Source organism: Vanessa cardui, chromosome 2 (assembly GCF_905220365.1).
Source record: "Vanessa cardui chromosome 2, ilVanCard2.1, whole genome shotgun sequence".
NCBI classification, from domain to species: domain Eukaryota; kingdom Metazoa; phylum Arthropoda; class Insecta; order Lepidoptera; family Nymphalidae; genus Vanessa; species Vanessa cardui.
This window is the reverse complement of record NC_061124.1, coordinates 3,588,577-3,602,970: the sequence shown is the minus strand read 5'-3', so window position 1 is coordinate 3,602,970 and position 14,394 is coordinate 3,588,577. Positions and strand designations below refer to the sequence as shown.

The following is a 14,394-nucleotide window of genomic DNA, read 5'->3' as shown; positions in this document are numbered from 1 at the left end:
GCATCTAGTTGTTGGGACAAGTATTATTTAGGAATAGCTAATCCATTGGTTAAAGTGTATGAAAATTCGTCCGACAGTTTATTAATTTATCGCGTTAAAATAGACAAACGGAACTTTGCTTTATTATGTTACATTTGTTACATTATGACTTGATTAAACTCAGAAAGAATTTGTGCATTATATTCTCATTAAAAGCATTTTCTGCTGAGACCAATTTGAGTTTTACGATAATATCGATTTAAATACCAAAAACATAATTTTACACTATTAATCGATTAATTTCAGATTATTCTTATCTTTCATTTACAATTGTCGTTTTTAAGCTTGAATATACGTATATAAGTGTTCATAGAACTAGTAAGAATACTCAAGTGTTAAAAACAGTTGCTAATTTACATTACATTATAATCGTGTTGGTAGATGAACATAGAATATTACACAAGAATCAAGAATTCGGCAAGCAAAAAGCCAAGATGACTTAGTGAATAGAATATGTATATTTCAATCGAAGATTACTGGTTTATCGTCATCTTAAACTCAATTTGTGTTTACAAGTGATATCGTGCTTTGTGTGTTGGTTCTTAAACATCGGGAATATGGAACGCGAAAATACAACATATGCTACAGTTCGTTTTCGATATTAATTAAATTTTCACTTATACCTAACTTCATTTTCACAAAATGATTTTCGAAAGAATAAACGTCTATTCATGCTGAGAATGAGAGCTTCGTTTAAAAAATGAACCCGGATAATTTCGTTATGGTTTTAAAAATCGTTTTGTAAGAGTCTAAGTATTGTTGATAATTATAATAATTAATCATAATACACTAGTAGCTAAACATTTTTTATGTAATTTAAAAAAATATATATCCTAAAATTGAAATCCATAGCAATAATAAGAATTTCTTAACATTTCAATTAAATTTTGTTGAAAGAAAAATCGATACTCATTACGGGAATAAGGGATCAAAAGCAATAACACATTTTATTGTTAACATTTATTTACGTACGATTAAACATTATTTTAAACATATCGTCAAAGTTATTTTAAAAATTCTTACATAGTGAAATGAAGCTTACTCTACTTTTAATACTTTTATACAAATTGTAATATGTAATGTAATGCGAACAGTACCAAATTAACTAAGCATTTTTCATTAAATATACTTTTATTTTGTTTTAATAGTATTCTTGAATAATATACCTAATAGCAACCGAAAAGACTCCGGAAGCGACAGCTGTTGTGTGAATATTACATTCTTCTTGCAATGCATTCTGATATTTTGTATTAAAACCAAATTTCCGCCCGTCAAATGAATTCACTACTTCTGGACTATTGAGTTTAGTACCAAAGCATCCTATAGGTTTTTGGAAGTATAACAAATGTCGAAGCCAGTTACGGCGTAGGAATTGAGCGTGCCCTTCCATCGAGCAAAGACACACTGAAATTTAATTTTAGTAGTTAGTACTCAGTACTCATTAGATTATAATGCTACAGATCTAGCGGTTAAGATAAAATAATTGCTAGCCCGTCTGTGTAGGAACCAATGACTCTTAAGATATTCTAATGCAAAACAGGACACTAGGTACCAATGTAACTATAGGCATAAGGTACATAATATCTCGGCTCCCAGGATTAGTGGCACATTGGTCATATAAGGAATGGATAATATATCCTACAAAGCCGCTGTCTATGGGTGGTGGTGAAAACATTAAGAATACTCACTACTTTCCATCATCAAATCGGCGATTTCATATTTATTCATCGCGATATATTCGACTTCAGCGTATGCCATTGAACAGTATTTGTACTTCAGAGCTCTATCCTGTTTTGGAGAGAATATAGAACAGCCACGACCTAAGTCAGCCACAAGTAATAACAACAACCTGAAATCAAAATGAGATAAATATTTCAGATTATACTTATCTAGTTATATTTTTCACGTTTAAAATCCGTGTTTCATATAATCTGTTTTATTGAACTCAAAATAATTTTATATTATGTTAATATTAATACATGAACTATCTAGCATTGTATAACTAAGTTTAGTATAATTAGTGTACTTGCAATGAAAATTGCTTACCTATGAGTTAAAGCGTAACCGAAATTGTCTCCTTCAGTCAACATTTCGTAGCAAGAATCTCTTAAGGAACACCATGATTGAGAGCCTTTTTTAACGACGTCACTTGAAAACAGCGCCACCAAACATGAGTCTAATAAACATAAATAAGACATATAATACAGACATGTTTTCTGCCATACACGTCTGATATATCTGTTAACTTATCAATTACCTGAAAGTTTTGGGTTTGGAGTCCATTTTTCTTTATTCTTGACATCTTGTAAATAATACTTCCATGATGGGTATATATCTTTTAATTCATCGAAATTATAAGATTTTAGATTAGTTATTACCAAATTATTTAAACGATCAACCCAATGGGAAGTATTTGTAAGTAGTTTAAGTACTAAAAGAAAAAAGACACAAATTATAACGACATTAATATTCCATATAAACATTTATGCAATGCAAAAAAAAATCTAAACTTATGTTTTATGATGAAACATCTATATGCGCAAATATCTACGTAAATGCATAATAAAACATCAAATCTCTCAAACCCTTCACCAGAAACAAGAAATTTAGGTAAAAAGGACCTTTTTGTTTTATTTTTTCAAAATATATCAAGGTTTAAACTGTTTTCTACTAATAAAGTGTTTTTAAAATATAATATATAAATTTGAAAAGATGATGCATTAAATACTAGCGCTACGGCCTACGCTACCAAAATCTTGGTATCAAATTTGAATATCACATTACGTTCGAATGGAAGTTTAATCACACTTAAGTTTATATTTTTTATTTAACTATATGGACATATAATAAAATTGGAGTGTCTGTTTGTAATATTAAAAGGAGCACTTTTTACTAAATACATGTACATACACATACATGCATACACATACACGGTATACATAACAAATTAACGTTTTTTAAAAGTTTTATCTGTCTATCTGTTTATTCTGACTAATCTCTATTACGCCTGAACTAATTTTGTCACTGGCAGAAAGCTGATGTACTAAAGAATAACTTACGCTACAACGATAACTTTTTTGTTAAATTTAAACGCGTATGATGTCGCGGACACAGCTTTTATTTTATATATTTACCTTTCTGAAATTCCTCCGTCTTATATGTAGTATTATACTTCGTTGATTTCTGAAATTCTTTAAAATTTTTATCATTTATCCTTATAATCTTTTTTAGCTTTGTTTTTATAATGTATGGGAGATCTCCTTTTTCCCTGAGAATACTTTTGAAATTCACTGAAAATATACGAAAATTAAAAATCAATTTTTGTAAATACTGTTTTATCGTTAAAACGTTTAGAACCTTAAAATTTGAATGGAAGTTTTGGTGTGTACAGCAATACACCAAAGAATTTTTATTTTGTATATGGAATTAAAAAAAAAATATTCCGTTAACAAAATTACCTACCTACATAACTTGCTGTACCATGCTACGCATTCGTAGCAAATCAAACCAAGTTTTTTTCGTAATATTAAAATAGTTATGCCTTTAAAAATGTATATAAAATATAAACCATTCACTTACTATCAATTGGCTTATTACGTTTCTTTTTGTTTAAAAAATAAATTGGATGTACTGCGAATTTAAAGCTATTGTAATCAGTTATTTTTTTCACTACTTAGTTTTATTTTAAAGAAATTCTTACCGTTGACCAAAAATATACCAAAAGCGTAATTAATATCGATTTTGTTTACATTTTCAGAAGAATAAATAGTCATAAATTCTATTGTTTTTAAGTATTTCAATAAGTCTTTTCCTACAGGTAATTCATAAGACCTCAAACTTAATACATCATCATTTACTTTATGATATTTGGCAATTGAATAAAATAAATTTTGATAAGTAAACAGACACAAAAATATTTGAATACACTGAAAACGTAACATTATACTTTATAATCAAGCAAGGCTTATAGATAAGACGACAACTGGTCGTACGAAGAGCAAATGTCGACTGGCTATTTTTACAAATTGTCTGGGCTTTTATTTATCAACAGCGAGAAAATACTTAATGCGATTTGATACAGGTTAAATTAGTACAGCGATTGAAATGCACTTAATTTTACAAGTCCATAACTATTCCAAAAAGAAAAACTTTACCTGTTAACTACCAATACTGCATAATATTATAATTTAAGACCTTTCCTTCCAAGTTCTGTTTGAAATCAGTTTAAATACTACAAAAACTACGAATGTTTTACAAAAATAAAGTAAATTAAATCGATTGTTGTTGTAGTTAAAAGTACTAACATTTGAAGTTCAATCATAGGTTAACATTAATAAATAAAGCATATTAATCAAGATATATATCATATATATGATTAAAAAGAAGTTAGCAATATGTGGTTTCCACACAGAATATATTAGGAGAAACCAGTTGCACTTTTGACAGTTTTTCCTATTTCCTAAATTTTGTAATGGATAATAAACAGGTCATTCTTAGTTGCAACTAGGCATATTCAAATATCTTTTACCATATCTACTATAATTTATTGACATAATGTTACCATTACTTTTTTAAATGACTATGTTTAATGTTGTAATCTGTCTCAGGCACAATAGGTTTCTTTATATCTTATTTTAAATTCACTTAGGTATATAGTTTAAAAAGAGTATAACATACAGGCGACTGAGTAACTAATCTGCTTTTTTGGTAGAGTCTACATTTCTAGGAGATTTTGTTTACTGTAATATGAAGCTCCACATTTCTTGCAAGAACCTGAAAAAGACATAAATCCCAAACATAATCATATCATCATCATACATGGAATATTACTATTATATAGATTTATCGTGTTAATTGTAGTATTTGTAATTATTACATGTATAGTATAATAATATATAATTTTTTAGAAAACTATAAAATCAACCTAGTCAAAAACGGCAGTCTTTTTGCATAGGTCCTATAAATACAAAAGGACCTTATGTCCCAGAGCTCATCAATTATAAAAGTGTTCCTGAGATGTTTCGAAAATATTTCTTAACGGCTTGCTTGGAAGCTTATGATGTTATGACATGGTGGAGTTTCTTAATGTATATCTATATCATTAAAAAACCCTACTAGGCAGACGAGCAAATGTCAAATGTGCCACCTGATGATGAGTGGTCACAACTGTTCTCCATGGGCGGGGTGTGATATTAACCATTCTTTACGTTTTCAATTTGCCACCAACCGTCGGAACTAAGATATTACGTCCCTTGTGCCTGAAATTTTATTGAGATAATTATGAATGATCAACGATTGATGCATTGGAGGTGTGCAACAGGAAGCCGAGCTGATATTTGAATTGACCAAAAGAACTGGTTCTATTTCAGTTTTGTAAAATTTGACCTACACAAACTTATTTACTCTAGTACTACTACTAGAGTATCAAAATTAAAAAAGCTTACGTGAATTTATGCAATGAAATTGATTAACTGGGAATATTACAGTAAAGAAATGCTGGTATAAAAAATATTTAAAAAAAAACTGACGTAAATCGAAAACAAATCATAGCCTAGGAATTGTTTCGAATAAAAATAGTAAGTAATACTGTAAATCAAGCTTATGTAGAAAAATAGACGTAATTTGCGTGGCTCAACATAAATAATTGCGGGCTTATACTTCGCCACAGGCGCTTTGCGATTGCCTACGTAGGTTTCAATTCGAAAATTTCTTCGAATTGTAATGGATGAAGTGGTTTTATAACAACAAAATAGTTTATAATTTATTTATTTCTATACATTTACTAATCATGTAATAAATACAACGAAAAATAAAAACTAGGTATATTTTAATAAACCAATAAGAAAATAGGTATCTATCCACAACTATTTTCGGTACGTATTTATATTGTTTCAAAACAATATTATTTTGTGTACATATGTTTACGAAGTAACTAAGAGTCGAGATGGCCCAGTGGTTAGAACGCGTGCATCTTAACCGATGATTGCGGGTTCAAACCCGGGCAAGCACCGCTGATTCATGTGCTTAATTTGTCTTTATAATTCATCTCGTGCTCAGCGGTGAAGGAAAACATCGTGAGGAAACCTGCATGTGACAAATTTCATAGAAATTCTGCCACATGTGTATTCCACCAACCCGCATTGGAACAGCGTGGTGGAATATGTTCCAAACCTTCTCCTCAAAGGGAAAGGAGGCCTTTAGCCCAGCAGTGGGAATTTACAGGCTGTTGCTGCATGTTTACACAAATATTGCATTATCTTTTCGTGTGGACACTTTGATATAAGTGGTGGAAGCAAATCTGGAATTCATTCCGATTACGATCACGACCGACCACTAATGTCAAGGGAAAACAGACAAGCAAAATATATTTCAGTGAACAGTCGTGCAATAAAACAGGTGCACTCTCTCATTCCTCATTCTCATAATCTGACGGGACGGCAACAGGATCGGAAAGAGTTCAGGCGCAGGACGGCTTATTGTGTTTTCCGAAGCAGACTTGGTTGGTACACTCAACTTTCATACTTTGTGTTGTAACCAAGTTATTTCAACGAAATACCCAGTAATTTTAAATCGACTGATTTGGGACTTAAACTCATAACCTTAAGATATGTGGTATCAGGTCAAGCTATTAGGTTAACGAGACAGTCATCACTAATTCTACCGCCAATCAGCTGTATTCAGTATTGTTGTGTTCTGCTTATAAAATATGCGTGAACCAGTGTTACTGCAGGCTCAAGGGACATAACATTTTAATTTCCAAGGTACATAGCGAATTGGCGATGTGAGGAATAGTTAATATTTCTTATTTCCATTAGCAGTTTTCACGCTTCTCTATTATATTCTATTACCATCAGGTAACCCATATGCTCGTCCACATTCTTATACCATAAAAAAATGGTTGTCAACAAAAGCTCTCTTATCTAACATCATATAGAGAGTAGCTAAAGTAGAAATAAAATCGTTCACCATTAGGAAAAAAAAACAAGAAACACCTTTCTTGTATGTACTTTTGTCTTACTTATGGTAACCCATAGGTCACTAATTTGGTGAAGCTAAAGTGACGCTGATTAAGCATGGCGAATGTTTAATGCCCGTTGGAGCAAATGAGCCCTAGAAGTCCTCAATTCTAAAACGAAGTGTAGTGTGCTCTTCGGCTAAATCGATGTTTGACCTGAAGAATGTGATGAAATTAATAACCTGAATGTGAAAGCAAACGAAGGAGGCGGTGGAGCTTTGACTCACATGGGCAAGGGCCTATAATATTAATGTATTCCTTGCACGCTCATTTGTAAAAATAATTAAGTCCAATGTTAATTTATCGGGTGCTAAAACTATTCAATTTTTATTTTCTTGTTACCTACCACTAATACCAGTGACTACCAGTTATATTTTTAATTAAAGTTAAAACTGCAGTAATATTATAACTTTAATATCGTTATTAAAAATATATATTATTCTTACTGCCACAAGCATAATTAATATTTACTTTAGCGATAGTTCTGTCAATTGTCTATTAATCATCGAAGTCGAAGTTTTGTTTGCTCTTTGGTTAACAGTCTTATAATTATTGTTTATTATCTATGGTCAATGTTCGGGTTGACAACCATTTTGAAGTATCATCGTCTGATTGTTGTCGTTACTTTCATATTTTATTATCTAGTGTAAATAATAATGGGTTTAGCTACTGTAATAGAGAATGAAGCGCATTTTCAATCCGAAATGGCTAATGCCGGAACTAAGCTGGTTGTTGTAGATTTCACAGCGACTTGGTAAGTATAACCTGACTTTACAAAATTCTTCTAGTCATTGTTCAAAGTATATTTTATGTTCAAACTGTTTCAGGTGTCCACCATGTCAAAGAATTGCGCCATTTTTCGAACAGCTTCCAGCTAAATTTCCCAGAGCAGTCTTTCTGAAAGTGGACGTAGATAGGTGCGCTGAAACAGCGAGTGCACAGGGTATCAGTGCAATGCCTACCTTCATATTTTACAGAAACCGAGTGAGTTTATCTTTTGTAGCGACATTAAAGTATAATTTTTAAATTATAAAACTTAAAATTTATTGTTAATTTTATACATGCATTACTGTAACATATTTTTAAAATTTTGTTTTTTACAGACACGGATTGATAGACTGCAAGGTGCGGATGTTGCAAGCTTAGAGAATAAAGTGAGACAGTACTACGGCACTGAAGACTCTGGAGATGATGACAATGCTGTTGCAGGACATGTTAGTTTCTTAGCAATCTTACAAAACTAAAACAAAAACAAATATTCACTGATTCAAGATAGATTACTTTCATTCACAATAAAAATTCTTCTTTAATTTTTTCTTTGCTATCGAAATTAGCCAGAACATGATGAAAAAATTTGAAATTACTGTGTCAATTTTCATGGTATATACCATCTATCATATTAATATGACAAATGCAAATTTTAGATGTTAGTTATTCAATCTTGACTTAATAGATTAGTAGTCTGAACCATTGTTTAAAAGTTTACACTTTAAAATAATTTGTTTTTTTAGATGGACTTAGGAACATTCATCGTCAAAAATGAATGTGAATGTCTGAATGAAGCTGATGACCACCCCTTGGCACATTGTCTGACCAGTGGGGGAGGATACCTGGCTAGTGACTGTGATGAACAACTTATCATTAACATCTCATTTAATCAGGTAATTTTATTTAACTAAATGTTACAAATAATCATTGAATCTATTTTTGCCTATTAGTTTCATATGAATTATAAGTAAATTATAGTCATGATATATTTTTAATATAAATACATTTAAATAATACAAATATTATAATTTTGGTTACATATTTAAGGTGGTGAAACTTCATTCACTAAAAATGAAAGGTCCCAGTGACAAAGGTCCAAAGTTTGTGAAAATCTTTATTAATCAGCCAAGGACACTTGATTTTGATCAAGCAGCTGGAAATGCATCAATACAAGATTTGGAGTGAGTAATAAAATGTTTTTATGTTTATTGTTTTTCATATTACTATTAGTTACTATTGGTAACAGTTGGAGAGCTGGTAGATATTTATTGGAGGTATTTGAGGGATTTTATCTTTCAACTTTTATACTATAAACTCATAATACTACTAACTTACATGAAACATATTTGCTCATTTGGCATTCTGGAATATAATTTTTTAGTTCCTCAATTACCTACCGAATGATATCTACTTCTTAGATTTTTCTTCATTAAATCTTAGAAAAATGTAAGGTATAATTTGGCTACTAATGTAATACTCAACTGTAATTTTTTGCAGATTAACTCCAAGTGATTTAGAGGGAAATCCGATTCCTCTAAAATTCGTGAAATTCCAGAGTGTTCAAAACATTCAATTATTCATAAAAGATAACCAGTCAGGTGGGGAAGTAACTCAGATTGATCATCTCGCTTTCTATGGATCACCCATTTCAACAACTAACATGGGCGAATTTAAACGAGTTGCGGGGAAGAAGGGAGAAAGTCACTAGCCCAGACTTTTGCAGTGTTGTCGTTAGTTTATTTCCTTGAAGCAAAAGATGCATTTTATTTAATTAAAAATATGTATTTAGAAAAATATTATTTCTAATCTATTAATTTTTGCTTTACTCTTATTATGGCTTCAGAGGGAAAAAACTAAGATGACATATTGCAAGTTATGTGAAAGACTACTTCAAGTGTGGTAGTTATATTTAAGGCTAAGTGGACAAATAATAATGTGTTTAGATTTAAAAATATTCTTGGTAATATAATTATTGTTCGTACTGTGTCAAATATATAGCAGTCCTAATATATTGTCATATATTTATCTGGTAGTTGTGGTACATTCTAATATAATAATGGTTACACTAAATTTGAATGAACTCTGAAATACAACAATTTGTATATTCAATAAATAAAACATATAATGTCTTAATACTATTTTATTTATTTATACATTAGTCCTGCTTTAATTCATATATTTGTATATAAGCTTCAGTGAGAGTGATCATTTGTGGTAAAATACTTGTTACATGAAGATCTTGCATTTCATACCTGTAACAGAATTCACACTTATAATGACATTAGAAAACATTTTTTTTTTTTCGGATTTTAATCATATTCATCACTTTTCTACTACAATTTTAACAGAGTTTGTCGTAGAAAATAAAAATGATTTTATTATGGAAAACAATGTGCTATGTGATAAATTTAAAGTGAATATAAATAAAGAGTAAAAAATTATTATTTGGTTTAAATAAACTGTTATCCCCTAAATATCCATTAATAACCTTTTATTGCATCACATAAATGTAGTTCATACATCTCATTATTAACTTTTTTTTTCATTCATTATTTTACCATAAACAACTATAATCATATGTTGTGTAATTTGTTTATAGTCAGTCTGAAGCTGTCAGATAATTTTTAACATTAATATCCATTACAAAATTAAGACAATAACATACCATTGTTGTGTAGGCGTGTGTAGAACGTGAGCCCTATATGTTCCTTTTTCTGGAGTACCATCATGCACTATGTTGCCAACTAACTCATATGTTGTTTTTCCATTATGCTTCTCCTTTATTTCTGGTGTTAGAATATCACCAAAATCAACATTTCTGGGAATATGATAAATATTAGAAAATACATTTTTATGAAAGCAGATTTTACTTCTACTAGGAGGTAATTACAGTTCATATAGTAGGTACTTACTTGACAGGAAAATTCACAACAGTTGGATTCTTTTCAACAAAAAATGTATTCTTAGTAAACCGCTTGATATACAGTATCAAATAGGGTGGAAGTTGAGTAATTTCAAATCTCTTCAAAAAGTTTTCTTTATAAGTTTTATACTCCTTGGATGTTTGTCCATTAAACTTGGACAGAAGTTGATACAAATTAACCTGTTGTGAAAAACAATAAAACAACTGTATTATCAATGAACAAAAAAAAAAAATATTTTATCTAAATTTTTATTACATACCTGAGGAATAATATTTTCTCTGAATTCATCAGTAAACAGTGGAGTTGGTGGTAAGTCACAAGTCAAATAAAGGAATGGAGATTCAGTTATCATCTCTGAGTACTCTTCACTATTAAGATCTACCTTAGCTGCATCATCTGCATCTGGAGGTGGCAACTTCCTAAAAATTAAAAATAATATAATATTCAGTTCTGTAATGCTTCAATTACCTTCTTTTTAAATTATAATATCGCTTAATAGCAATGTGCATCGCTCATAGCATTTAAAAATTATTAAAATTATATTGTAATTTTTGTATTTCTTACCTTGTATATATTCTCATATGACCAAGAAATGACTTGTATATTATTGAACTATTTGGTTTCTTCGTTCCATTAAGAGCAATGTGTAAGGAATTGAGAAACCATGAAAGAAAATCGATTGGATCACCTGTAAATTTAAGTACAATATATTTCTATCCATTGTTTAATTTATTTATAAAGGATTTCATTTCCATAAACAGTCTAAGCAATGGTTACTAGTAAAAAATGGAAAAGTTATTCCGATTGTTATCCTTTAAAAACTGAAATCAACCAATCAAGGGTACAGAATAGCATAAAATATGCTTTAAACATGTTCAGTCCTCACATATGGGCCAAGAAAAAAAGTGAACTTACTTTGTTTAATAAACTGAAATTTTTTCTTGGACCAAAGCACTACAGCTTGTAACATTTCATGAGGAGAAACATGTGCTTTGAATGCTCTAGGATTCCAAAGTTTTCGTAAGAGCTCCCCAAATCTCTGCACTAACAAAAATGATGAATCTCCTGGTGGTCTCTTTACACCAGCATAGTTCTCTTCTCGCAAAAAATAATTACGAAGCGGCCGGACTTGTGACAAACACTAAAATATAAAATTCATTTATTTTTATTGTATTTATAAAACATATGTTTATCAATCAATGCTATACTCATTTATAACTACTTGTTTTCCAAATATGGTGTAAAAATTTTACTTACTTAATAAAATCAAGACTAATATTCTATAAATACCTGTAATATAACATTGCAGTAATCATTAGCCTTGATATTGTTTAGACCAACAATACCTGGCATGTACATTGTACCATCTATTGCTCTAGACATTTTTGTGCTCTGATCCAACTGCTTTATCTGGTCTGGTGTGAAAATTGGATTCAACACATACTTGATATCATTTAGAGAAGAATCTGTAATAATTATTTTGTTATTTTTACTAAAATAATAAATTTATATATTTTTGTAGACTAATTAAGTGATATATTTTAATTTAGTTTTTATTAAAATGACTACTTTTTGCATACCACACTATTGCCAATAAATAAGTAAAAAAAAAGCAATACTAAATCTTGGATATAAAATGGTCATACGGGCTTGGGCCAAGAACCTACTATCAAACTCATATATACATATGCATATGCATAAGCTTCCGTCTAAAGAGCAAAAATAAGTTGTGTCAAATTTGAAACTCCCAATTTGCTTCCAGCAAAGGAAAGGAAACATAAAAATTTTGCACTATGGCATTTATAATTACCTATAACTTCATAATTGTCTGGCAAGCAGTAAAATTTTAAAGTATGCAAATTAAGAAAGACATGATGACTTTCGGCCACTGAATGTGTATATGCATGTGTGTTTGTACCTCTACCCTGAAATGTTAAACAATCAATATTATATGCCTCATTTTAGATATAAAAATAATATTTGATTGGAATTATATTGTGTTTCGCATCCATAGAGTGGTTAATACCACTCTCTGCTCTTTGATCATAGTAATACTATGATCACAGACCAAACCCATACCATAATTGATACTAGGTTTTCTCAAATCTGCAGTTGAACATTGAAGTTTTTGGGGTATGTTTTAGGTTTATGAAAATTTGAAATAAAATTTTATTTTCCCGAACAATAAAAACCAACTAAATCCACAAAAACTTTTTATATATTCATTTCTGCAATATCTAATTAAAATTCATTAAATTAAATTTGGCCATCTTGGCCAGCAATATCATGTTTAAGACATACCTGGAAGTATTTACCACACACCAGACACGCATACACATTTATTCTGGTAAGAGATACTGAACATAGTTTCTCAAAATCAAAGTCCAATACATGCCGGTTTATTGTATCCAAATACGGGCATTGAATAGATGTTATTGAGTTTTTAATGGGCAGCTCTGAAAAAAAAGTATGTTCAAGGGTTTTAAAATCAATTTATTATTGTATTAACTTTAAAAATTTAAAGGTTAGTTTGTTTACCTGAAGAGTCTATACCATTTTCATCATCGCTCAATTTCCGTTTTTTTGCTCTCTCTTCATTCATCATAAAGAAAAAACAATATTATTTGTTTCAGTTAAGTAGATGTGATATTTAAAATGGCGAAATTAAACTTATAAGTCTTATAACAATAAATCGCTACTTTTTAAATGTTCAAATTCGACTAGACTGTCACTTTGTCAAAATAAAATGTCATTTGTCACATAGAATAGCCATTTTGGCAATTGGCTTGCTATGATATTAGTCACAGATATAATATTGGGCTACACGGTCAATAACCACAGACCAACTACCAAACCCCACAGGGCCTACCGGTAACTACCATACTGAGGTAAAACGGATAGTCGGCGCTCTTTACCGAATAGTCGCCGACGTCGAAAGCAGCCGAACTCTTGGCAGGCTACTTTGGTACATCCCATCCCAACCGCCCAGACCCGTCCAATTATAGTCCAATAGGCATCACTTCCTTGTTTCGTTTCGACTGGCTTCCCGGCAAATTATGCAATTGGATCAACAACTTTTTGGCAGATTTAAAATGCGTTAATGCTGGTGTTGCACAAGGCTGCGTTCTATGACCCAGTTTGTTTCTTTTGCATATCAATGACTTGTTGCAAACCTGTAACATTCACTGCTATGCAGACGACATTACTGTAGACACCTTATACACCGGCTGGGTTAATATTTCTCGGGAAAACATCGGAGAAAACCGGAACAAACTTGTGTCTGAAATCTAGTCTTCATTAAACAAAGTCTCGAACTGGGGCCAGCTAAAGTTAGTCCATATATAATTGCTATTTTGCTATTAAAATATCTGATGGCGGGGAAGTACTCCTTTAGTAGTCCCTTAGGTTAACTTTTAGCTTGGGACCCCCCGCCTAAAATTACTTCAACCCCAAAAACGGGCAAGTAAGTAGGCTAAAAAAATTACCCATTTCTCGTATCTCCACTATTTTATAAGATAACCAATAGCCGCCACAGCTAGTGTAGAAATACTTGGCGTGGATATTAAAACCTCGTTCAGTTCCGATATCAATTTGAACGCAAAGCCAAATTGGCATTAAAAAAGTTCGGTGTGCTCAGCAAGCCAAGCC

At 30.9% G+C, this 14,394-nt stretch overlaps 3 protein-coding genes across 3 annotated transcripts; 1 reads left to right on the top strand and 2 right to left on the bottom strand.

The window, feature by feature from the left end:
* Positions 1-1,044: 1,044 nt before the first annotated feature.
* LOC124540452 lies at positions 1,045-4,031 on the bottom strand. Its single transcript, XM_047118040.1, has 6 exons — positions 3,740-4,031; positions 3,174-3,329; positions 2,297-2,470; positions 2,086-2,215; positions 1,728-1,888; positions 1,045-1,443 (listed from the first exon to the last, which is right to left on the bottom strand). Exons 1-6 carry the CDS (start codon positions 3,978-3,980, stop codon positions 1,181-1,183), a joined length of 1,125 nt encoding a protein of 374 aa, XP_046973996.1. The 5' UTR covers positions 3,981-4,031; the 3' UTR covers positions 1,045-1,180.
* A 3,583-nt stretch (positions 4,032-7,614) lies between these two features.
* On the top strand, positions 7,615-9,955 carry LOC124537659 (thioredoxin-like protein 1). Its single transcript, XM_047114569.1, has 6 exons — positions 7,615-7,808; positions 7,882-8,038; positions 8,158-8,268; positions 8,566-8,715; positions 8,870-9,003; positions 9,320-9,955. The coding sequence occupies exons 1-6, from the start codon at positions 7,711-7,713 to the stop codon at positions 9,528-9,530; spliced, it is 861 nt and encodes a 286-aa protein (XP_046970525.1). The 5' UTR covers positions 7,615-7,710; the 3' UTR covers positions 9,531-9,955.
* On the bottom strand, positions 9,948-13,489 carry LOC124537654 (U4/U6.U5 tri-snRNP-associated protein 2). The gene is made up of 10 exons (XM_047114555.1): positions 13,285-13,489; positions 13,048-13,202; positions 12,557-12,671; positions 12,037-12,212; positions 11,662-11,887; positions 11,311-11,434; positions 11,006-11,165; positions 10,735-10,925; positions 10,488-10,640; positions 9,948-10,074 (listed from the first exon to the last, which is right to left on the bottom strand). The coding sequence occupies exons 1-10, from the start codon at positions 13,349-13,351 to the stop codon at positions 9,978-9,980; spliced, it is 1,464 nt and encodes a 487-aa protein (XP_046970511.1). The 5' UTR covers positions 13,352-13,489; the 3' UTR covers positions 9,948-9,977.
* Between the last annotated feature and the right edge of the window lie 905 nt (positions 13,490-14,394).

Excerpts from the sequence above, each read along its gene's own strand:
- LOC124540452 (XM_047118040.1), bottom strand. The coding sequence starts at position 3,980 with ATGTTACGTTTTCAGTGTATTCAAATATTTTTGTGTCTGTTTACTTAT. Across the intron at positions 2,216-2,296 it reads TCCAAACCCAAAACTTTCAG|ACTCATGTTTGGTGGCGCTG; the intron begins GTAATTGATAAG and ends TATGTTTATTAG. Across the intron at positions 1,444-1,727 it reads CGATTTGATGATGGAAAGTA|TGTGTCTTTGCTCGATGGAA; the intron begins GTGAGTATTCTT and ends ATTAAATTTCAG.
- LOC124537659 (XM_047114569.1), top strand. The coding sequence starts at position 7,711 with ATGGGTTTAGCTACTGTAATAGAGAATGAAGCGCATTTTCAATCCGAA. Across the intron at positions 8,039-8,157 it reads TCATATTTTACAGAAACCGA|ACACGGATTGATAGACTGCA; the intron begins GTGAGTTTATCT and ends TGTTTTTTACAG. Across the intron at positions 8,716-8,869 it reads TTAACATCTCATTTAATCAG|GTGGTGAAACTTCATTCACT; the intron begins GTAATTTTATTT and ends TACATATTTAAG.
- LOC124537654 (XM_047114555.1), bottom strand. The coding sequence starts at position 13,351 with ATGATGAATGAAGAGAGAGCAAAAAAACGGAAATTGAGCGATGATGAA. Across the intron at positions 11,888-12,036 it reads ACTGCAATGTTATATTACAG|TGTTTGTCACAAGTCCGGCC; the intron begins GTATTTATAGAA and ends TTTATATTTTAG. Across the intron at positions 10,641-10,734 it reads GTTGTGAATTTTCCTGTCAA|AAATGTTGATTTTGGTGATA; the intron begins GTAAGTACCTAC and ends TCATATTCCCAG.